General features: G+C 41.0%; 1 protein-coding gene across 3 annotated transcripts in view; it reads left to right on the top strand.

Moving 5' to 3' along the window:
- Kif16b (kinesin family member 16B) overlaps positions 1-23,178 on the top strand; it is a 290,964-nt gene that overhangs the window by 241,072 nt on the left and 26,714 nt on the right. For 2 of the 3 annotated variants that reach the window (XM_013512331.1, XM_013512330.1), the window contains 2 exons: positions 5,625-5,708; positions 18,439-18,535. In XM_013512331.1, coding sequence (XP_013367785.1) covers positions 5,625-5,708; positions 18,439-18,535 — 181 coding nt within the window. The remainder of the gene's footprint in view (positions 1-5,624; positions 5,709-18,438; positions 18,536-23,178) is intronic. The other variant, XM_005380898.2, reaches the window with a different exon arrangement.

Raw genomic sequence — 23,178 nt, 5'->3', positions numbered from 1 at the left:
AGGGGTGGACTCATGCAAGCCCTTTGGAGCTCACAATGTGCCACAGATTGCTTCAGATGCTGGTTATGGAATTACAGGATGTAACGTTAGCTCTGCTGGATTTTGGCCTTGCTTTGGTCCCAATGCTCTGTATCCCCTTTTGTACTTTTTGGAATGGTGCTGCTTATTTTGTGCCATTGAATGTTGGAAGTGTTTAACTTTTCATTTGGACAGGGGCTAACAGCTAAGAGTTTGCCTTACATTTTGGAGGAGACTTGGGACTTGGATTCTTCAGCAATGCTGAAACTGTCAGGACTTTGGCAACTCTTGCAGATGGACTAAATGCTGTTTGTATAAAGGGATGGGCCTGAGTCTTTGGGGGGCCAGGGGTGGAATGTTATGGTTTTTGTCTGTGTGTCCCCCCAAAGCTTCATGCAGCCATGGGGCAGGCTTTTAGAGTTTGATTGATTATGGGTGTGAGAGCTACACCCGCCCTGGGGTGGATCGTTTGCATATGTAAGGGAGAGGAAGAGGGTGCTTCTAGCCATTTCCTCCCTGTGTGTGCTTGTTGCTTTGCTGTGTTCTGTCGCCATGAGCTGTAGCCCTCTGCCATGTGCCACTCTACCTTCTAACCTGCCAAGTACGGACTGAAACCTCCACGAACTGTAAGCAAAATAGACTTTTCCTTCCTTAATTTTGGGCACCAGGTATTTTGTCCCAGCAACGAGAAAAAGGTAACCAAGACAGCGAGTATCACCACTTTTATATTTTGAAGGACATTATTAATAAAATAAGGGTCACTTGAATATGGGTACTGCAGTCCAGCAGCTATTGATTTGATAACAGTCAGGATGGCTACTAAGTATCTAACAAGTAGATAGCATATACAGCATGGATATGCTAGACAAAGGGATGACTCCCAGCCTGTGCAGGACAGAGTGAGATCATTTGAGATTTCATTACACTCCTTGGAAGGGCATGCAGTTTAAAACTTACAAATTGTTTATTTCTGGAATTTCCCATTTATTGTTTTCAGATTGAGGGTAACTCAAACTACAGAAAGTAAAACCATAGGTAAAGGAGGAAACTATATTCCCCCATATGGTTTTCAATCTTTGCTATCCCATCTCCTCAGCTGTTTTGATGTTATATCCTTTTTAATGTATGATACCTCTAGGTTTTGGATTTTTTTTTTTCTTTGAGTGTTTTAAGAAAAAAACTATTCTTCTGAAATGGATTGGTTTAGATAGAGCCCATCAGCTATCAAATGAGAATACTTTTACCTGGCAGATAATACAGCTGATGGAAATTTAAATGACCCCGGGAGTAACTTAAGTGTTCAAATTTATACAGGGTTTAACTAGATGAAATTGCTCATATCCAAGTTGCAAAACTGGCAGTTTCATCACATTCATCCTGAGCTAATAGATAGCAAGACCTAAACAGTACTGTTAAAATACTCTAAAGGGAAGAGATGTAGGTAGTTTTCACTCTGTCAGAGGGAAGGAATTCTCCGGGCCTGCAATCAGAAAGCTGTTTCTGATGAAATGTAATTATTGTAATGGAGGCATCTTTTTTTCTGTGTACTTTACATTGTATCTTTGACTTTCTACTTTAGTTTGTTCATGTCCCGGTCCATTATGAGGACATGGGCCTAGCAGCTATATTTCTACTGTGAATCACATTGGAACTTCTGTCCCTGTTCTTTTCCCTCTTCCCTATAATTATGTGTGAGGATATCCAGCCTTATTCTCGTCTTTTAATTAGAGAGAAATGAGGTAAAAGGAGTGAACTAACTTGTGTGTCTCTGGGTAGTCTTTGGGAGCTTCCCTCAAACCCTTCCCTTCCTGCCTCTCATAACTACTATCACCAGCCCCTTTCTCCTGTTCCATTATTAGGATACAGGTCCTCAGTGGGGTTCCACTGATAGCTCTTAAGATTGTTGATTACTGCCTAGGAGCTATGATTGATGTGTCTGGTTTAGTGCACTTAGGACTTAAAGATGAATTTCTTTCTTCCATCTCTATCTGAGATCTCCAGAGGGTTCACAGTGGCTTCTTCCATACAATGCAGACATCCATTACAGCATTGTCACCAAAAACCTACGGCCTTGACTTTGCCACCCCATGATTTTGCACCTAACTTACTTATTGCTGGACTCTGCACTTAAATTGTTGCAAGTCACTGTCTTATGATTAGATATACCTGAAAGTCATTTAATCTTTTCTCCCCAAAAGCTGAACAACAATGTTGCCCACAATTTACGTGTAGTTATTTCCTAGACTGGAATCAGTAGCACAAAATGTTCATCTCTACCCTTGTGAGTACCATGCAAGGAAATTTGAATGCTTGCTCCTTACCCAGTGCCGCCACTGGAAGTTCTCTTAGTGCATTTTTTCTGACTCAGCATGGGAATGTGGCTGTAAATCTCCCCTGACAGGAACCAGTCCCCTCATCAACTACATGAGAAAATGACAAAACCACCCCCTGGAAAAGCATGCTTGCCAGCTTCCAGCATCATTGCATCAGGGGAGCATTTTGTATCTGATGAAACCAAGGTCAGGAAAAGCTGAGAACATGGGAGAAAGTCCTTGGGCCAGCAGGACCAACTTCCGGAAGACACTTTGCTCTTTGGAGCCACATCACCAGCCCTGTGGTGGAGAGAAGGCCTGCAGGCCTCATGCTTTCTTAGTAGCTCTCTTAGCTCTAACACTGTTGTGATTGTGTGGTTCTCCATACTTTACTGCATCTCCCTGGAAACCTGTTCAGTATTGCGCCTGTGTGTCTGTGTTTGCAGGGATTCGGAGAAACACAGCTTCTTAGCTAGTGGTCAAGCCAAGATTCAAACCGAACATCTCTCGATGCCCATGGTCTTTCACTTTACCTTGAACTCACTTTAAATTTGAATGTCAGCCCCAGAATAGGAACAGTGGTGAGAAAATAAGGAAAAAACCATCCTTGAGTGCTAACTACACGCACTGCAAGGTTTCTCTGCTTTGTTAGGAAGAACTCTGGAGTGTGAAAGGAGCAAGTATCTGTCGGACTGACAGTCAACTTTGAAATAAGACAATAATGCCCTCACTAGCACCTTGTAGATGGTGAAAAGATGGTCAGAAGAGTTGTGTGGACACTTCCTAAAACCAACCAGACGGTCAGTGAGTCTGTGGAAAGACATTCACTGTCATTAATCATCAGAGAAATACAAATATGACTACGATACAAATGACGACATATCTGCTAGGATTGCTAGGATGGAAAAGTCCACAATTCCAAGTGCTGGTTAGGCTCTGGGGCAACCAGATCTCTCAGTCACTTCCATTCAGCTGGTAAAACCACTTTGGAAAGTCTATTCAGTAGTTTTGAACATAGCTGAACTTATGCCTGCCATAGGACTCAGCATTTGTACTCATAAAAGTAGGACCAACAGAATTGTATGCAAATGCCCATCTGAAGACCTGTATGGATGTGTTCACAGACACACTGTTCCTGACAGCCAAACACTGGAAATGAAGAAAGAGCTCAGTAACAAAAGAAAGAGCCAGACAGTTGTAAAGGTTCAGGTAATGACATACTGTACAGAATTAAAGATGAATGAATTATTGCTAAATGCAGCAGCATAGGCAGATCTCGCAGATGGAATGTTGATCAAAAGGAGGTAGAGCCGAAGCACTCTGTACTGCACTGGGCCATTCGTGTGAAGTTCAAAAACAGGAGGAACTGAACTCTGCTGGCAGAAGCCCGTCAGGTGACATCAGCATTCACGTTGGTGGGAGTAAGTGAGGAAGCAGCTGAGGTTCCGGGGGAGCTGGCAGGGTTCTATTTCTTCACCTGGATGCAGGCTACACAATGTGTTGAGAGTTTGAGTGTTCCTCAGGTTGTTCTCTCACTATCCGTACACTTTTCAGGATGTCTGGTGTATCTTAATACTGTTTTTAAAGTCTGATATTGCTAGGATGGAAAAGTCCACAATTCCAAGTGCTGGTTAGGCTCTGGGGCAACCAGATCTCTCAGTCACCTCAGTCATAGGTGCTAGTCTTTAGGTTTTGACCCTTGCCATAGCAATATAAATTTAAATCAACTTAGTGATTAGCATAGTATAAAATAGGAATTTCATGGCATGGTATGACCTATACATTGTGAGAGAAATGTTTGTTTTTCCTTAATAATGCTTATTGGCTTCCACTTGTCTAGCTCTGACAATTTGAGAAAGGGAGGCCATAGTGTACTCCTTCTACAGCACCAGTTCCTATTGCTTAGCATTCACTCAGCCAGAGCAGCCCTGGTCGGGCAGGGTCTCACCAGAGCAGAGTCCTTTCTAGCCCAGGAATCTGTAATAAAACTTATGATTATGATTTTTATAGCTTAAGAAAAAAAAAGCATAAGGAAAATGACTGAAATTTCAAGATCAGCGAAAACTAGTTCAGCACCATCACTTTCTAGGAAATAAAAAGTTTTCATTGGAAGCCCATTTTTCACACAGGCAGTCTTCAGTGGCAATAGTCACAGAGAAAAGGCAGTGGAATGTTTACAGGCCCTCAGCTGTTTTCTGCAAATTATCTTTACAAAATGTTAGGCTAACATGTAGGCTGGGTTTTCAAATTCTCCTTTCTACACAGCAGTGATTGAATTACAGTAAATAAAGGGACTAGAAGAACAAACTTGTATTTTAATAAAATACCCTTGATACCACGTTAATATTATCCCCCATTTACTACAGACTGATCAGGCCCCTAATCTCCCAAAGGAATGGACAGAGAAGGCTTAAATAAAAGTCAGGTGGTTTGAATTTTGGGCTCTGGGAGGTTCAGAATGCTCTAACAGAATTCAGGATTCTCTGGGCTAAGACAAAGATCTTCTCTGGGCAGCCCGTATTTGCTTAGTTATCAGAACAAGGTGGGGAATAATGAAGGAGGGCAGGACTCTGCCTTGAATTGCAGGAGCATCCAAGGACCATGGAAGTCCCCTCTAGGGGTTCTCTACTTAAGACATTACGTTAATTTAGGAGAATGATGTTATCTTCAGGAAGGTTTCCACCCAGGTGTGAGATGGCTGCAGCTAAAGTCTTTATCTAGTTAATAGAGGTTGGAGCCAGGTGTCCTTAGCTGTGCCCTTGTCTTGTCCTTTGAGGCCTCATGGCTTCACCCACCATTATAGGCCTCAGTAGGGACCAGTGACTCACAAGTAAACATGGAAAGCCAGTTAGTTAAGGCCTGCTCAGAGCTGCTGCATAGTGGTCTCCATCACCTTGACCCATCGGGTCCATCCTTCCTGAGCATCCCCACCCGCTGTCTTATCATTTGCCTACTGAGGACTTTGAACCTTTACTACATGATCTGTTTAGGGTCACAGTGAGTGAGTTACTGAGCAAGGCAGGATCACCATCTTTAAATTTTCAGCCTCACTTTAAAGCACTTGGAAGGCTGAGGCAGGAGAATCATTCCGAGTTTGAGACCAGCCTGGGCTACAAAGTGAGCTCAAGGCCAGCCTGAACTGCATAGCAAGACCCTGTCTCAAAAAAAAAAAAAAGAAAGAAAAAAAAATTTTCAGCCTCTTTTTCTTTTCATCCCATGATAGAGATTGCAAATAGTAATAATCCAAAGATCATAGGTGTAATACTAATGAATCCTCTAAAATGTGTGTTTCAGCTTGCTGCCCTTGAATTCCCTCCAAAGAAATTATTTGGAAACAAAGATGAACGTGTGATTGCTGAGAGGCGAAGTCACTTAGAGGTAACAGAATTCAGCTTTTGTTTTTCTCTGTGTAGAAAGAATTTGCCATCCGACTGACTGGAAAGAATTATTCCTGTTAGGTACCATTGTTTCTGCTCATGATGTAAAGGTGCTGCTTTATTAACACAGGAGATGGCAGCAGAAGATTATAAAGCAGTGATATTGGAAATACAAGTGCTTATCCCCTTCTGGTCTAGTGGGACATTTTTCTAATTTTTGAGATCATTTGTTCTGAGGGTTAGGAAGCAAGATGTGAGAACTAAATATTCGCCACAGACAGATGGCAAGTAATATAGAATGAGGGTACAAACTTGATGCAAAAAAAACCCTTGGAATTAGTTAACTGCAGATTTACAGTATTGCATCATTGTTACTTTTTCAAGATAGTTGGAAGTAAAAAGGCATATACATATTTTAGTCATGGTTAGGCTTTGGATTTATTACGTTTTAAATCTGCCAAGCCAGCTACACATGAAACTCAGTTTAACCAAACTGTTGTTTTTCTGATTGCCTTCCTGGCAGTATGCATTGTTGACTGCTTTATTTGGTTTGTGTTTCTTTTTAGGATAGATAGAGTTGCTTATTTGGTTGGAATCCAAGTCTTTGTGCCAAGGTGTGGACCAGCTGTGTTCACTGAGATCTGTGGAATCACAGGGCATGGTCACAGGTCTCCCTCAGCTGTTGGTCACTCCCTTTCCATTGTGAGCCATTAAGTCAGAGAAGGATAAAGTACAAATAGCTCACTACAGTTTAGTGTCCACAGCTGTACAGCAGCTTCTCAAAGCTCCCTTTGCTGCTTTAGGAGGAATCATCATAAGACCTGTTAAAATTGAAGCCAAATAAGAAAAGATGTCAAAGAGCCTTTCTCAATTGTAAATTGTGGGCTGGGGATATAGCTTAGTGGCATAAGTGCCTGACTGGCAAGCACAAGGTCCTGAGTTCAATTCCTGGTACAAAAAAAAAAAAAAATAAAAAAAATAAAAACAAAAACTCAATTGTAAATTGCTACATGAAAATTAAGCATTATTCTCACTCCTCACAATGGCCAGTTGAAAACACCTGCCCATGGGGTTCATTTACTGCCAGTGAGGCAAGGATTAGGGAGTTGCCTAGAGACTGGAGGTTCCCTAAGAGCAGAAGGAGAGAAGTGGAGAACATGGAGAAGTTGAAGACTGGGATGTTGCTGTCCATGAGGAGCACTTTAGAGTTGTGAGACCCTCGATATACAACTACTCTAAGGAAGTGGACGGGTTTCAGCATGAGGCTTAAGGCATTTGAATTAGACTATGAAGTCACACACTTGAAGGTCCTGGAACTAGTAAGACTGAGCTTTGCAAAGGTTATTGCAGTAGCTTAAAGTTCATCCTGTGATGGATGACATGACCCTAAAACCTAGCTGAAGAATTTTTCCTCAAGTAAAATTAATGTCGATAAACCTGCATGATCGAGTTTTCTCATAGTTTTGAGTGTACCACATAAAACTTTTTAAAAATAATTCTAGAACTAATGATTTTATTAACCTAACTGTTAATTGTCTCAGTTATATAGTCTTGTCTTTCATGGGTAGGTGGAGAATGGTAATTTTTGAACTTGTTTTCTTTACTAACAGGAAACAATTGTCATTCCTAGTTTTTCATTGCTCTGAATAAACTCACACAGTGGCCCCTGTGCCACAGAAGATTGGATGTCTTGTGTATAGCTTGTTTGTGAGCTCAGCACTGGGTGACTCTTTCAACCACCAGAATCAGGGCAAAAATGTAAGGCAGTCCTGCATTGTTGGTACTTTCAGGAGGAGTCCACTTCTGTTCCTTCATCACTTAGCCTTACTAAGTTATCAAGTGTTAGTGAGCAGAATTTTATGTTAATATCTCTGCCTTGTTAGCTTTCCATTATTGTAACAAAATACTTGGATAATCAGCTTTAAAAAGGAACAGCTTATTGCAGCCTAGTTTTGGACATTTCAGCCTTGCTTTATTGGCCCTAACACTTTTGCATTTATGGCAAGGCAGCACATCATGGTGGGAACACATGGTGGAGGAAAGTGCTCACTTCATGACAAGCAGGAAGCAAAGAGAGGCAGGGATAGGCTGGGGTCCCAGTGTCCCTTTCAAGGGCATACCTCAGTGATCTAACTTCCTCCTAGGAGGCTCAGTTTCTTAAAGGTTCCCTCATCTCCAGTAGCACTGAGCAGGAGAGCAAACCTTTAGCCTTTGGAAAGACTCAGCCAAACTACAGCACTGCCTATATACTAGGATTCCTTGGATTGCCTATAATGTGCCATTAGCCTTTACAGAATGCATTCCACACCTCAGGGAAGTAGGCACTTATATTTGAAGATAAATGCATTTCACCTAATGTTGAGTGTTAAATCTTAGAACATTATCTTCTCCTCAGTAAGCAAGGGTAGTTCACCTTCACTTTAATGGAAAATTAATCTGATATTCTTGCATTAATTTCCTGTGACTATTGTGACTCTTCCTTTGATCTTCTAACATTAGAAGTCACTGCTTGACTATATTGTAGTGTATTTTCATGTGGAAACTAAAAAGCTAGTTTCCTTGAGCTTCTTACATGATTTAACTCAACAAACGTTTATTTAATCCCTAACACATGCTGGAGACAATGCTAGGTGTTATATAGAATGCAAAGAAAAGTGAGACATTTCTTTCCTTTTGAGAGCATGCATTTAAATCCCTTGTAAATGAAGTTGTGTCTGGAGATATAAATACATAGGCACATATAGGAGATGATTTCAAGTAGGATGCAGTATAGTAGCTAACATAGAGGATCTTTGCTTAAAGAAAATCATCTGACACATTTTAAAACCTAGAACTAATTTATAAACCTGCTCAGCCAAACAGAGCTATATAAATCAGTATTTAGGCAACAATTTCAGTGTGTTTTGATCTTTATTGCTATTGAAATATTTCCAAGATTTGGACCTTGTGTTTGAGTTTATCAACAAAAAGTATAAAATATTACACATTAAGAATAAAGACAGTATTTCAGCACTTTCCAAGTTATAAAAGTTAAATTTGTTAAAATAATTATTTTTGGTTTTTCTCCGGTACCGGGAACCGAACTCACGACTTTGTGCTTGCCAGGCAGGCGCTTTTGCCGCTGAGCTAAATCCCCAGCCCCTAAAATAATTATTTTGTAAGGCAATGGGTAAGAATAGAAATTCTGTCAGAAGATGCTTTAGAGGTTAATTTTCTTACCATGGAGGGGGGAATGTTAATTGTACCGCTGGTGGTGGTGATTATGGTGTGGGGGCTAGGAATTGGAGCACTCAACAGGTATACTGTAAAAGGTGAGAATAAGAATGTGTGGATGGTAAGTGGAGGAATATAAATTGGGCCTTCAGCATTAACTCATTGGTAAACTTGTATCAACTCCACCCACACGGTGTTATCTGGCCAATATTTGTTTATTGATAGAGCCAGTTTTTGCAGAATTTGGCCTATTAGTAGATATTGTAACTAAGTGGTCTTTCATAGAATCTTGAATATTTCTAACTTGGGTGGATTGCCCTGTTGCTGCCTTGCTGCCCAGGGGGAGCCAGATCCCTGAAGCCCTTATGTGGAAGGCAGGCTCTGCCTTCAGTTGTGGGAAGTTCCTGCTAACAGTACTCCCCATGTGTGACCTGCTACCCAGGCTCCAGACATTGCTTCTCTTAGTCCTGACAATAGCCCAAGAGATATGTGGGCAGATAAAGCAGTGGAGTTAACAGGAAGAGAATCCCCTCAGTCTCTGCCTGATGCATTATTTTGAACAAAGAGATTCTTTTGAAGTGTACTTAAAATTATACAGCATTGGGCTGAGCCTAGGAAACTGCCATGGTTGTAGTGGAGAAAGGATGGAATATCAGGGATTTCATACGCTTCTCCCTAATACCTGATTCCTCACACTTGAGATTTACTAAGTGCTGAGTATGAGGGAGAGATGTTGTCATGGCTTTTACACTTCACAACCAGCTTGTGAGATAAATTGTATCAGTATGTCTTTTTACTGATGAGGAAATGGTGTTTTTTTGTGGTAGTCCAGTTTTTGTCAATGTGACAGAATACCTGGGAAATCACCTTAAAAGTGGAAAGATTGGTTTGGCTTACAGTTACAGAGGTTTCAGTTCATGGTCAGTTGAATCCATTGTGTGGTCTGAAGTGACACAAAATGTCAAGGCAGAAGGATGTGGTAGAGCAAAGCTGCTCACCTCATGGCATCCTAAAACAGAGAGGGAAGAGAGCCATCAAGGAAGCCCTCAAAAGTCCTTAATGACCTGCTTCATCCAGTTAGGGCCAACCTCCTAATAATCCTATTACCTTATGAACTCATCAGTGGATGAGCTTACAGGCCTCATGATCCATTCACTTCCCAAAAGCTCCACCCTCACACCCTGAGTCTTGGAGGACGTATTGTATCCAAACTAGAGGATAAAGGTCCCCTAAGTAGTAGGAGGCAGAACCTCACCTCCCATGCAAGTGTTATCCAGAACAAACCCCTTCTCTTGGTCAGCCTACTCTCAATGTGAAATGAGTCTTCCTGTAAAGAAACATCACTTCTTTTGGAGAAACATCATCTTTCAAGGTTGTCACACAATGTAAACTATGATCCAGTGCCTAATTATTTATTCTGCATTGCCATATCACTAGTGTGGCAAGTATTGAGCACCTGCTGTCCACCAGGAAGTGATCTGGAACTGAGGGTGCTCTGGGTAGCAACACAGTGGCCCTTTTCCTCTCCCCGAGTAATCACAGCAGTAAGGATGGGCTTGGATCATAATCTTACATTATTTTGTTAAAGGAAAGATGTCTGCTGTAGTTATTGAGCTTTAAATGTTTACTTTATGGATAAGAAAATTTTTCAGATCTTAATTGTTTACCTTTCTGTTCTTTAAAGATATGAAGTGGGGGGCTGGGGGTTTAGCTCAGTGGCACAGCGCCTGTCTGGCAAGCGCAAGGTCGTGAGTTTGATTCCCGGTACCAGAAAAAAAAAAAAAAAAAAAAAACTAAAAGATATGAAGTGGCCCATTGTTCCCATGCAGATTTACACTGAGAATATGCTATATTCATGAAAGTATAAAAATGTCTTATCTCATGTGAGTTACTAAAGAATATAAATTCAGAATATCTTTAAAGAAATCATGGCATTAAATATTGTGTCTATTACACAAAATGTATATACATATATACATGTATACATGATATGTAAATATTATGTACAAGTGGATATCAAAGTGAGCTTTAATAAATATAGTGTGGTATATAATTTTTATTAAGAGTAGACCCAAAATATCCGCAGTGGAAGCACATGATTTTAAACTAGCCTGTTTCACCACTTCCTGGTGGACAGCTGGTGCTATTAGTAGTGAAGAATCAGTTATTTTTATTCTGTCATTTATCAGTACTTTTATACAATGAACAACAATTATAAAAAGAGTGGAATAAAAAGGACATATAAAATATAAGCACATACCTTCATTATTGTACAGAGATTCAACAGATGTAAAAGTATTCTGTTAATTCTGTGAAAGTGTGTGAGGTGCAGATCTGCCTTGGAGCAGTGCTGTGTGAAAGTGCCGTGAAACCTCACCTCTACTTTAAGACTCCTGTCGCTTCCTTGCTTATATGTCTCAAACCTTCCCTGTCGCGCTCAAATGACTTGAGGCAGCAAAATTTAAATCTGATTAGATTCTTAATCTTCCACAGGCTTCCCATGTGCTTCGCCTTCACTGAATTATCAAAAAATCTGCCCAAATTAGCCTCAAATTGATGAGATTTTTTGTTTTGTTTTGTTTTGTTTTTGTTCACTGATGATGAAAGGTGCGTTTTGGGTGACTAATTTCAGAGAACATTTATTATCTACTTGAAAACATTTCTTGCTAATCATCCTAGTCGTCCGTCATTTCATAGAATAACTGTAATTAAGGAAAACATGAAATCCACTAAAACTATAAACCTTTCCAGAATAATACACCTACCTTCGAAAGTAAGAACCTGAGAAATGTGGGAAGATGGCTTCAAAGTACCGGAGTGGGCACCAGCTCAAAGCCACCTCTCCCTTCCTCCATTTTCATCTCGTTAGCTAGAACACTAATAAAACATGTTCAAATAATGTGGTAGCTGAGTGTGTGCCTTGGAGCATGTAATCCTGGACTTTAGTCCTCGTTCTGTTCCTTTGGCGGTGTTTAATGTCACTGTTCCACTTTTCTTACCTTTGTAATGGGGGTAATAATGGTACCATTTTCCTAGAATTGTCCTGAGGATTGGATGAGACCATGAACATAACACAGAATCTGGCACACAGTAAACCTCTCAGGTGCTAATTGCCACGGTGATGATCGTGAAGATTACTGTGCTGAACTTTGGGGGGGCAGAGTGAAGACAACGATGATGACAGTGGCAGTGCTGGAGCCTTGTGGTGCAGTTCAGACCTGCTGTAAGAGCCAGGGAAGGGCAGAGAGTACCACCACCCAGCACATGAAGAGTGACAATGAGGGTGTCACTTCACTGTACCACCTGCAAAATCCAAATCTGAGAGCAAAGACGCTAAAATTATGTGAGTTTTCTCACTCATAATATTAGAAATATAAATCTCCTACTATAATACCATCCTTCTTTCAGCTCATAAATTGTAACCTGCAAGGTAGAAATGCCTGTTGAAGGATTTTATCCATGTGAAAAAGATCAGTGGCCTAGGAGCATTATGAAAAGGGCCCAATTCCTCCATATTAGCATGGCTTTTATTGATAGCTGGTTACTACTAGGTCACTGACTGCAAGACAACCTACTGTGGAGCCTCCAGATGACCTGGTGTATACGCTGGTCTTCTGCATGTAAAGAAAATAGATAACTGTCAAAGATTTTCAGTTCAAGACTTACAGGAATATACCAGTTTTGAAAAGAGAAAAGAAAAGAGAGAGGGAGGGGAGGAAAGGGAGAAAAGAAAGACTGATTTATTTTGATATACTACAGCAAAGGAACACATACCATGGAGAAAGTCTCAGTAAGAAGATGTTGAAAATAAATTGTGGGGCTGGGGATTTAGCTCAGCGGCAAAAGCGCCTGCCTGGCAAGCGCAAGGTCATGAGTTCGGTTCCCGGTACCGGAGAAAAACCAAAAAAAAAAAAAAGAAAATAAATTGCTATGAAATTTGAGTTTTTTATTAGGTGGTTCTGGAGAGTGCAAGGAATTAAGCCTTTGCTGTGGGTTAGATGCTGGGTGACATTCTGTGATTAGGTATATTAATTTTTCTTACCTAGAAAGGAAGAAGAGCATGGGATGATTTAAAACATTCACGGAAAAGTAGCAGTCACCCTTACTAGCCTGGATAGAGGGATGTTTATGCACATTCGTGGTTTTATGGTGCCCTCGTTTCTGCCTGTGATCAGACGTGCTTGTGGAATGGATGTATAGTCATTTTTGTGTTCTGTGAGTCTTGCTCTATCTCAGTCACTGGGCAGCCTTGCCTGGTGTTGGTGTTCTCTGGGCTCACGGTCCACAGCAGCATGCTGGGACTTAGCTGTAAGTGTCAGGCCAGCTCCTGGCTGCTTTGCTATTCGTTCTCTCACAGTAATTGGATGCTCAGAGTTTCTAATGGGAATACTGACCTAAATGAAGAGTTGTTTTCACAATAAAGTCTTAGTAGTTGAAATGCCTTATCTGGCAAATGCAGGTATTAGTATCACTGTCAGTATTGACATATTTTCACCCCTTCTCCACTGCCCGGGGTTGCTTTTCTGGATTATAGTGACGGCAACTCACACGGTTTAGTTTTTCCTAACAGTTTCTCATTCCCCTTCAGTTCCATTTTCTCAAACCTTGATTTTCCAACAGTAGAATAATTTGGTTTAGACATTTTGTAGGGTGAGCCTTTTCAATTTCAAAGTGAAATTTCAGGAGGTAACAATCCTCAGGCTTTCTGAGTTTTCTCATTCATTTTGCTATCAGCAAGATTCTTAGCAATCGTATGCTTAATTTAACATTCTTTCAATTTATTACCTACTGCTCTTGCAAAGTTTATAATCATAGAACCATTATCAACATGGAAGATTAAAGAATTGCCCCCACAGAAAGAGTCATTTTCTCACTCACTGAAGTGCTGCCCCTCACCCCAGCCATCATCTGCTTATTCACTTTAGCTGCTGTTATTAGTCCATCAGTACTGGAGAGTTTTTGAAGAGGGTTAAGTGTGGCAGAGCTGGAGTTTGGGGGCTAATTCATGTTGTTGCTTTCCAGAGACGGAGGAGATGGCAATACTATAATCCAGGGCCTCACTAATGCCAAGATACCATTCTGTTCAATAAAAATCCTATCAGTACACGGTGGGACTTTATGATCTTGTCAATGAGTGACAGTCTCCACCTGCAGGGAAAATCCCACTTAAATTCCCATGAGCTGTCATTGGTTTAAATGGAAAGGAAAATTAAGGAGATGTTTCTAAGGAAAATAAGAACTTCCAGACCCAGGTGGAGACCTCCAGGAGCAAGAAGAGGACCCAGCACACTGCTGTCAGAAAGTGGTGTTCTGCCATGGTTCTTTCCTCCCTTGCCAAGTGGCATTCTGTACTGGGGTGATGGTTGGCACCTCAGGGACTTAAGACTCATTACCGTGTAAGCTGAAAATTGTTCTCTGCCCTTGGGCTTCCCATCGAAACTCTAAGCAGTCAGGATCTTCATCTCTTGACTGATTGTGATCCAGGCAGCCAGTGCAGCTCAGAGCTTGGACGAGCTTTCTCAGCTCAGGTGTCGTCTCAGAGAAGCCTTTCCTGCCAGTCAAGCGAAGCAGCTCTGGTCTCCTCACTCCACACCTGGTTCCCCAAGGTTTATTGGCCACAACATTCAGTGGTTATTGGAGGGGTCTGTAGTTTTGATTGGCTAATTTTGTTTTTAAAATACTTTATGTTTTACTAGAAGGTCAGTTCATGAGAATAGGGATTCTAGCTGCCCTATTGACACCTACTTCTTCGTGCCTTGATAATATGAAGCCCTTAGTAGGCCCTCAACCAGTGTTTTTTGTATGAAAAATAGCAATTGGCAGAATAAGAGCACGGACTGACAGGTTTGCATGCTAGTTTTGCGGCATTGCAGTACATCACTGGGTGCATTCCTGAACCACTCTGAGCTTAGTGGCCCTCAGTGCAATAAAGTGATAAAACAGCTAACTTTCAAGATTTCTGAGAGAGGAAATAAAAGTGGTGTGTAAAAGTACCGATAGAAAACATAGCCCATAATATAGCTTCAGTTGCTACAAGATGAAGGTTAAAGGCATCCACTGCAGAATCTGTCAGTTCTAGTTGTGAATCCTTGCTCAGCTGCTTACAGTGATCTTAGACAAGTTACTTAACATCTGTGCGAAGGAGTTTCCTCATTATAAAATGTGAATGGTAATGGTGTCCACCTCATTGAGTTGTGGTGGTTAATGAAGTAATTCATATAAACACTTGGATAGTTGTTGGGTACATAGAAAACATTCAGATTATTACTGGGCTGGGGATACAGCTCAGTGGCACAGTGCCTGCCTGGCAAGCACAAAGTCATGAGTTCAATTCCCAGTACCACAAAAAAAAAGTCTTGCCCAGGCTGGGGATGTAGCTCAGTGGGCCCAGTGCCTGCCTAGTAAGTGTGAGGCCCTGAGTTTGATTCCCAGTACCAAAAAAAAAGAAAAAGGAAGAAAAGAAAAAAAATTATTACTGTTTTTTAAGCCACATTGCAACATTGCAGTTGTCCTATAGTGAGAGTGTATAATTTTAAAAGTAAATCTTGAAAGTTCTAGTTAATGCAGTAAGGCTTTAAAAGAAATTAAAAGTATAATAATTAGATGGGAGTCTTAAACTGTGTTTGTTCATAGGTCATCTGATTGTTTATAGAGCAAATGTGAATTGATCAAAATATCCTCCTGAAACTGATGTCATTATCTCAAGGTTGCAGAATACAAGGTTAATATGCTAAAGTCAATAGCTTTTCTATATTCCAACAGCACCAAAAATAGAATCTGAAATTAATAGCATCAGACCATTTTCATTAATATTTTTCAAAGTTAAATGCTTAAATTTAATAAAATACGTACCTGCTGTATGCAAGGAAAACTACAAACTCATGAAAGAAATGAAAGAATAACTAAATAAACAGGCATTCCATGTTCATGAACAGGAAGGCTCAACATTATTTGTGTTTGATCAAACAGTGGAATCCCCATCAAAATCCCAAGAAGTTATTTTTATAAATGTCAATAAACTGATTTTAAAGTTTAGATGCAGAAACAAAAAAGCCAAGCTAGCCAACATAATATTGAAGGAGAAGGACAAAGTCAGAAGACTATCATTACTCAACCTCAACTTTTACTACAAATGTACCTTAATCAAGATAGTGTATTTTGGTGAAAGACCAGACAATAGAGATCAATGGAATGGACTAGAGAGGCCATATAAATGTAATCAACTATCTTTGTTGGAGGAACAAGGTAACAGATACTCTTTAACAAATGATGCTTAAACGTACATAACATATCCACATTCCAGAGACAGAAAGAATCTAGGAACAGACCTTATACTTTTCACAAATTAGCTCAAAATGGATAAAAGCCCTAAAACTAGATGCAGAACTATGAAACTCCAAGAAGATAACTAGAGGAAAGTCTAAATGACTTTGTGTATGCCTATGATATGTTATATACAACACCAAATGATCCATTTAAAAAATACAGTTGAGATAGTCTTTATTAAAAGACTTTACTAAAACTTTGACTCCATGAAAGACCTGGTATGGAGAATGAGAATACAAACTACAAACTGGAAGAAAATATTTGCAAAAGACACATCTGATGAAGCACTGTTACCTGGAAAATACATGAAGAACTTTTAAAATTCAACAGTGAGAATACAAACGACCTGATGAAAAAATGGGCAAAGACTTGAACCAATGCGTTACTAAAGGAGATACACAGATGGCAAATAAACTTTGAAAAGATACTTAACATCATGTCATTAGGAAATTGCAAATTGAGTTAGCACAGTAAACCTAGTAGAATAGTCAAAATGAAGAAAACTAACAACAAAAGCTGCTAAGTTATGGAGACTTTCATTCATTGCTAGTGGAAAGAAAAAATAAAGACAGGCGCTTTGAAACGATTTACCAGTTTCTTACAAAATGTAAGGTGCTCTTACCGTATAACCCAGTAGTCTTGTTCCTGAGTATTTTCCCAGAGATGCCGAAAACTTACGTTCACTCAAAAACCCCCACATGAATATTTATGTTTAGTTTATTTGTAATGGCCAAAATGTGAAAGTTACCAAGCTATCCTTAGTAGGTGAACAAATTTTTTTAAAAGATACATCCAAATAATGAAATATTCAGCACTAAAAAGAAGTAAACTGTTAAGCCATAAATCATGGCAGAGGTTTAAGTGCATATTACTACGTGAAAGAAGTCACTTTGAAAATTTTGCATACTGCATGATTCCAACTATATGGCAGTCTGTGAAGACAAGAAGTAAATCACTGATTGCCAGAGAAAGAGGGGGAATGTATAAATGGAGCACAGAAGAATTTTAGGGCAATGAAAACTACTCTGTGATACTATAATAGTTGACACAGCTCTCCATGTGTATTTCAAAACTCTATGAAGTACAACACCAAGAATAAACTCTTATGTAAGTTATGGACTTTGAATGACAAGGATGTGTCAGGGTAGCTTCATTGATTTTAACAAATACAACAAATGTACCACTCTGCTATGGGATTTTCATAATGAGGGGAGAAAGCATATAGATATATGGAAAGTCTCTGCAAATTCACTTCAGTTTTTCTGTGGACCTAAAGCTACTCAAATAAATAAATAAATAAATAAATAAATAAATAAATAAAGGGTATTTATTTATAAAAAAAGGGTAAACATTTAAAACTCATACGATCACCATGAATTCATAATCTTTCATTTGTTCCTCTGCATTCCCCTTTAAGTTCTATCCTTTCTCTTAATTTTTCATTGTTCCCTTATTGCTTTGCTAAAAAAGATAAGGTGTTGTGATGGATGGGTGGGTAAGTGGGTGAACTTGGCAGTGTCAGTCATTTTTCCTGAGAGTAAAACATGATGTCCTGAGACTAAAACATGATGTCCTTCATCAGATGTGTCTTTTGCGAATATTTTCTTCCAGTTTGTAGCTTGTATTCTCATTCTCCATACCAGGTCTTTCATGGAGTCAAAGTTTTAGTAAAGTCTTATAATAAAGACTATCTCAACTGTATTTTTCATCTGATTCCCAAAGCAGTGGTTCCCAAAACTGTCTGTCCAATGTCAGAAATTATTTTCAGCAGCTTTTGAAAAGTACAGATTGCTGGGCTCCATTCCAGTACATTCTGATTCCATGCAACTAGAATGAGACCCAGGAATCTGAACTGATGGGTAAGGGTAGATGTAGGGATCCTTTGGGTTCTTGCTGTACCCCAAGCAGGAACGGCGGCAAGAATGAGTTAAAAATAGACAAGAGACAAAAGCTGGGATCAGGTGAAGGTGCTCTTTCTCAGTGGAGAAGGGAAACTGCCCAAGAACAGTAGAGCTTTTATTTATATCATGAGGTTGGTTAATTTTTGCCTCGCTGTCCAGCAATCAGTTAACAAGCTACAACGGCTTGTTTACACACTTTGAGGAGCTCCGGTCCTCTCGGAGCTCCCATGTTCTCAGGCTGGCTTCTTCCTGCACCTGTAATTACCTTCCAGCTTCTGTGGCTCCCAACAGGTAGATGGGAGTGGAAGGACCAGATCCCACAAGCCATCTCCTGACTTCGGACCTGAACCAGAGGCCATGAGGAACGTTGTAAACAAGGAGTGGAGGGGTGAGGTTTCCTGTGGGGGGGAAAGTGAAATTGGAGAGTGGGGGGGGAGCGATGAGAAGAGTCTTTGCATGAGAGCTGGCTTATCACTCAGTTGAATGAGATCTGGGGGCAATGATAAAATTGGTGTAGAAGCCTAAGACCCTGAACATTAATCTTAATAGGGTAGTGAGATCTGATATTAAAGATACTGATGAATTTATATTTCTCCCTTTGACCTGCAGTGTTGAAGTCGTGCATTTTACCTCTTCACTAACTGTGGTTTGTGAGCTCTTAGGGTTCTGAAAAACAGAATCAATTGAGGGGGAATTATAGAGGCTAACAAGACCCAAGATCTGCAGTTAAATCCCCAAGAGCCAATGGTGTAGTCCCAGTCCCAAGCTACAAGCCCGAGGACCAGGAAAGGTAATAGAGGAAGTTCCACCCAAAGCCAACAGCTGCAAGACCCAAAAAAAGCAGTGTTTCAGTTCAAGTTCAAAGACAGGGAAAGACTGTGTTGTACCTCAAGGCAGTCAGACACAGAAAGTCACTCCTTCTGTGGAGAGGGCCAGCCTTTTCGTCTTGGCCAGGCCTTCACCTGGCTGGATGAGGACCACTCACACTGGTCAGGGTGATCTGCTTTACTGAGGCCGTCCTTCAAATGTTAATGTCAGATGATTCAGAAACAGCATTATGGAAACACCCAGAATAACGTTTGACAAAGTAAGTGGGCACACTGTGGCTTCCTTAACTGTCACAGAAGCCATTTCCATTCACCACGGATAGAGTTGCAGGATAATTTCTCCATGTGTTGGGCATTTGATATTCTGCTATCAGTCCCTATTACCTCCCCACCTCATGAGCAGCCCTAGTGTCAAATTGGCAACATCTGTCATCTTTCCAGCTCCCTTGCTTATTTACAAGGCGTTTGGGACTTGGCGAATACATAGCGGGGATTCTCCAGCTCTTTCCTAGTTATGTAAAGGGCATCAGTGAAAGTCACATAAAAGCTCAAGATGGCAGCCTAAGAGCTGAGTCTGCTTTCTTTATGAAGTTCAGTGTAGAATGTTTTTCATTTCCCTGATTAATTTTAAAAGCAAAGTGAAATGAAGCCTGAACATTGCAGTGTTGAACAGCTGGAAGGTTGTTCCTGCTCACCTCCTATGTAAGGCAGGGCATTGCTATTTGTTTTATTTTATTAAATACCACCTCGCTTCTGAAGCAAAAGTGGCTCTCTCCTTCGGTGGAGACAAAGGAGTGTCCTGCACAGGCCGCTTCCCTGTTGCTGCACCTGAAGGTGGCCACCCGCCTTGTTCCAAGACAGATGTGAGCTTCAGTTTACTGTTGAACTTATTGTTTATTCAGCTTAATTACATAGCCTTTCAATATTTCCTTCTGCTGCTGCCCCCTCACACCGCACACCGTGCTGTGGCACCACGGGGGGAAAAAGGAAAGGTCTTTTAAGCTGAAGCTCTTAATTAGCTCAGGGGCCCCAGGAGAAGCCTGAGATGGAAATGCAACCAAAAAGGAGGGAAAGAATAGCTGCACTTGAGATGCAGTGACCAATGGTAGCAAAATACTGACTACCTTCCAGGCACGCCTGAACTATTAAAATTTTTCCAGGATCCATGGCCCTTCTGGAGTCACATCTATGATAGTGTCATGCTTCCAGCTAATTTCCGGTTGTATTCTTTTATCCTGCCATTGAGGCTCATTTCTGCAGGACCTGGTGGTTTCTATTTTTCCCCAGTGCACATACCATGTTCGGTGTAGATGATGGATGGCCCACCAGTAAGGGTCTTGGTTCCCTCTTGGCCCTGCTGGGTGACCAAATTGTCATTTAGAGCCCCGTAATTGACTTGTTTTAAATATAGTTACTACCTGTGAATATTATTAAAAGAAAAGACATACAAATATATATTGTGAAAGAAAACAATCTAATAAGATATGATTATATAAATATATAAATTTAATTATCTGTAGATATTATTTAGGTTTAATTACAGGGATGTTTATATTATAGTTGTAAAGGTATATTTACATTGATCATAGTTAATATATCTATATATATGCTATAGATTATATGGAGATGTTGTAGATATAACTAAATATTGCATATAATTATACAAATAGACTAAGCAATAGGATAAAATACTAGTCCATTCATGTTGTAAAAATAAAACAAGTTTCTAGAAGTGAGGAGCCCAGTCCCCCAGGGACCTCGGCACCAGCAGCCATCCACGCTGTCTCTGCTACTGGTTGAGAGCAGATACTAAGACAGTGGGCAAATTGGAAGCCTACAGCTTCCTTTCATCTTCTCTGAATGCTTTGGAGTCACTTTGATAATGAATTTGCATGTGGATTAGCATGTGATTGACACCCATCCAAGTTCTTACTGCTTAAAGTTGTACAAAAACTTGCATTTAAAATTCCTAAAAGTGTATGTTCATCCTTTGGAAAACAAGTAAGTTTGCTATGAATCAAAAAGTCCTCAGAATGTTGGGTGCCAAGAGCAAGGGACCATGTTCCCTGCCTCTTCTTGGCTCATCCTAAGCAAATGTACCTCTTTACAATAAAAGCACCACCTGCCCCAGATCCATTCCAGAGATGACAGATGCTGTGTGCTGTTGCTTGACCTGTGACCTTGCCTATGGCCACAGTGGACAGGTCTGGTGCACCCCTCCTGGTCTCTCCACTCTTCTCCTTCCACTTGTCTGAAGCCCTGATAGGCCCAGGCCCTGTGGTCCATGAGGCTGGGGAGCATGAGCTCCAAGAGGTAGTTCTGAAACAACAGGGGACAAAAGCTTGGGAATAAATACACCTACCTCTCATCCCTCACAGGGGACTGTTTAGAAGTGCATGCCACCTGGTTTGAGTGCTTTAACAGAACTGAGCCTAGGTGTCCACAGCGAGGACCTGCTGCACACCACCCCCTTTGCTGGCTTTTCTACCCACCCTGCTTTGCTATGCCCTTGCTTCTGTTCCCAGATTCACCCCTGAATAATCTGCTTCACCATCTGCTTTCAGAGCGTCACAGGCTGAGTCCCTTGCCCAGAGATAACTGCTCCTATGGGGTGGAATGTGTCCTTTCAGACTGTTTTACCATGCACACATACATGCATAAACCAGGGGTGGCTGACCCCCTGGCCACAGCAGGGTATCAGTCCATGGCCTGTTAGGAACTGGCTGCACAGCCAAGGGAGAGCAGCAGGCAAGAGGTGGAAGCCTTTCTGTATTTATAGCTGCTCCCTACCCTTCCATTGCCACCCAAGCTCTGCCTCCTGTAAGATCAGCAGTGCCACTGGATTGTCATGAGGGGGTGAGCCCTACTGTGACCTGCACATGAGAGGGATTCAAATTGCGGGCTACTTATGAGAATCTAATCCCAAAGCCACCCCCATCAACCATGGAAAAATTGTCTTCCATATAGCTGGTCCCTGGCTCCAGAAATGTTGTGGGACTGCTGATATACCCGATGGCTATTCTGCTCTGTGTGTGTGTGTGTGTGTGTGTGTAATTTTATATCTTTTTTTTGAAATCCCCCTGCTCATCCCTTGCATTTCCCTCTCCCTAGCCACAGCTCTTTCCAACTCTTTTGATATCTTCTTCCAAATTAAAATTACATCCATGTATTACATCTTCTTGGGTTTTTAAGACAATCTCAAATTGTGAGCTTCACACTGTGGATGGTTTTTCCCCCTATGTGCACTACACCAGCGCTCCATCACCAACAAGCAGAAACATTTGCCATTCACCCCCTCACTCTTCTCACATGTGTCAGCATGGTAGTGAGCTCAGCTTGTTAGGTTATTATGTGCCCATTGCTCACTCAGCCTCAAATTCTCAGTCAGTTGTGAGAATCTCTTCTCAAACGTCCACGCCATTGATACCTCACAACTGTGTTCTCACTGAACTCCCTCCCGGGACCTTCTTGCCCACCATGGACAGCCCAAGTCACACCTGCTGCCCTGTGATCTCCCTTCTGCGTTACCCCTACTCCTGAATTGTTTCCCTGCCTCTAGTTGCCTGTGTCTCTCTCTTTCTTAATTTGCTCCCTCACTTGCTCTATGTGAGACCTTCTTGAGATCTCACGTGCAAGGTCTAGATTTCCAGTGATACGTCTGAAAATGTCTTTGTTACTTTCACTGAATATAAAATGTTAGTTGGAAACCATTTTCGGCTGAATTTCACAGGGATGACGCCGTCATTTTCTAGCCTGATTAGTGTTAAACGCTGCAGAGCCCTTTCATTCTTGATCCTTTCTGGGTGACATAGTCCTTCTCTGTCCCCTGCGAGAAGCCCTTCTGTGCAGCATCCTCTCTCTGTCCTGAGAGTCCTCAACTTCCTGAATTCTACTGTGGTTAGCACCCATCAGTTCTGCTAGGCTCTCCATGGACACTGTCAGTTTCTCTCATGTGCTTTGTTTCTGGGAAATTTTCCCAAACATTTCCTCTCTTAAAGTTGTTTCTGTTGTTTCCATCTGGAATTCCATTTCTTCAGTGTTGAACCTCCCGGCCTGTCCCTCTCAATTTCTTGTGTCCTCTGAAAAACTGTTTATTTTCTTTATTTATTTATTTATTTTATTTTAAGGATAAAAGGAGGGAAACATTAACAGACATACAACATTTTACAACATATCACAAGCAGAATACAGACAATACAGAGTT

This window comes from Chinchilla lanigera, unplaced genomic scaffold (assembly GCF_000276665.1).
Source record: "Chinchilla lanigera isolate Chin_1 unplaced genomic scaffold, ChiLan1.0 scaffold00014, whole genome shotgun sequence".
Lineage (NCBI taxonomy): Eukaryota > Metazoa > Chordata > Mammalia > Rodentia > Chinchillidae > Chinchilla > Chinchilla lanigera.
Note: the sequence above shows the minus strand (reverse complement) of the source record. Positions and strands in the feature narration are given on the sequence as shown.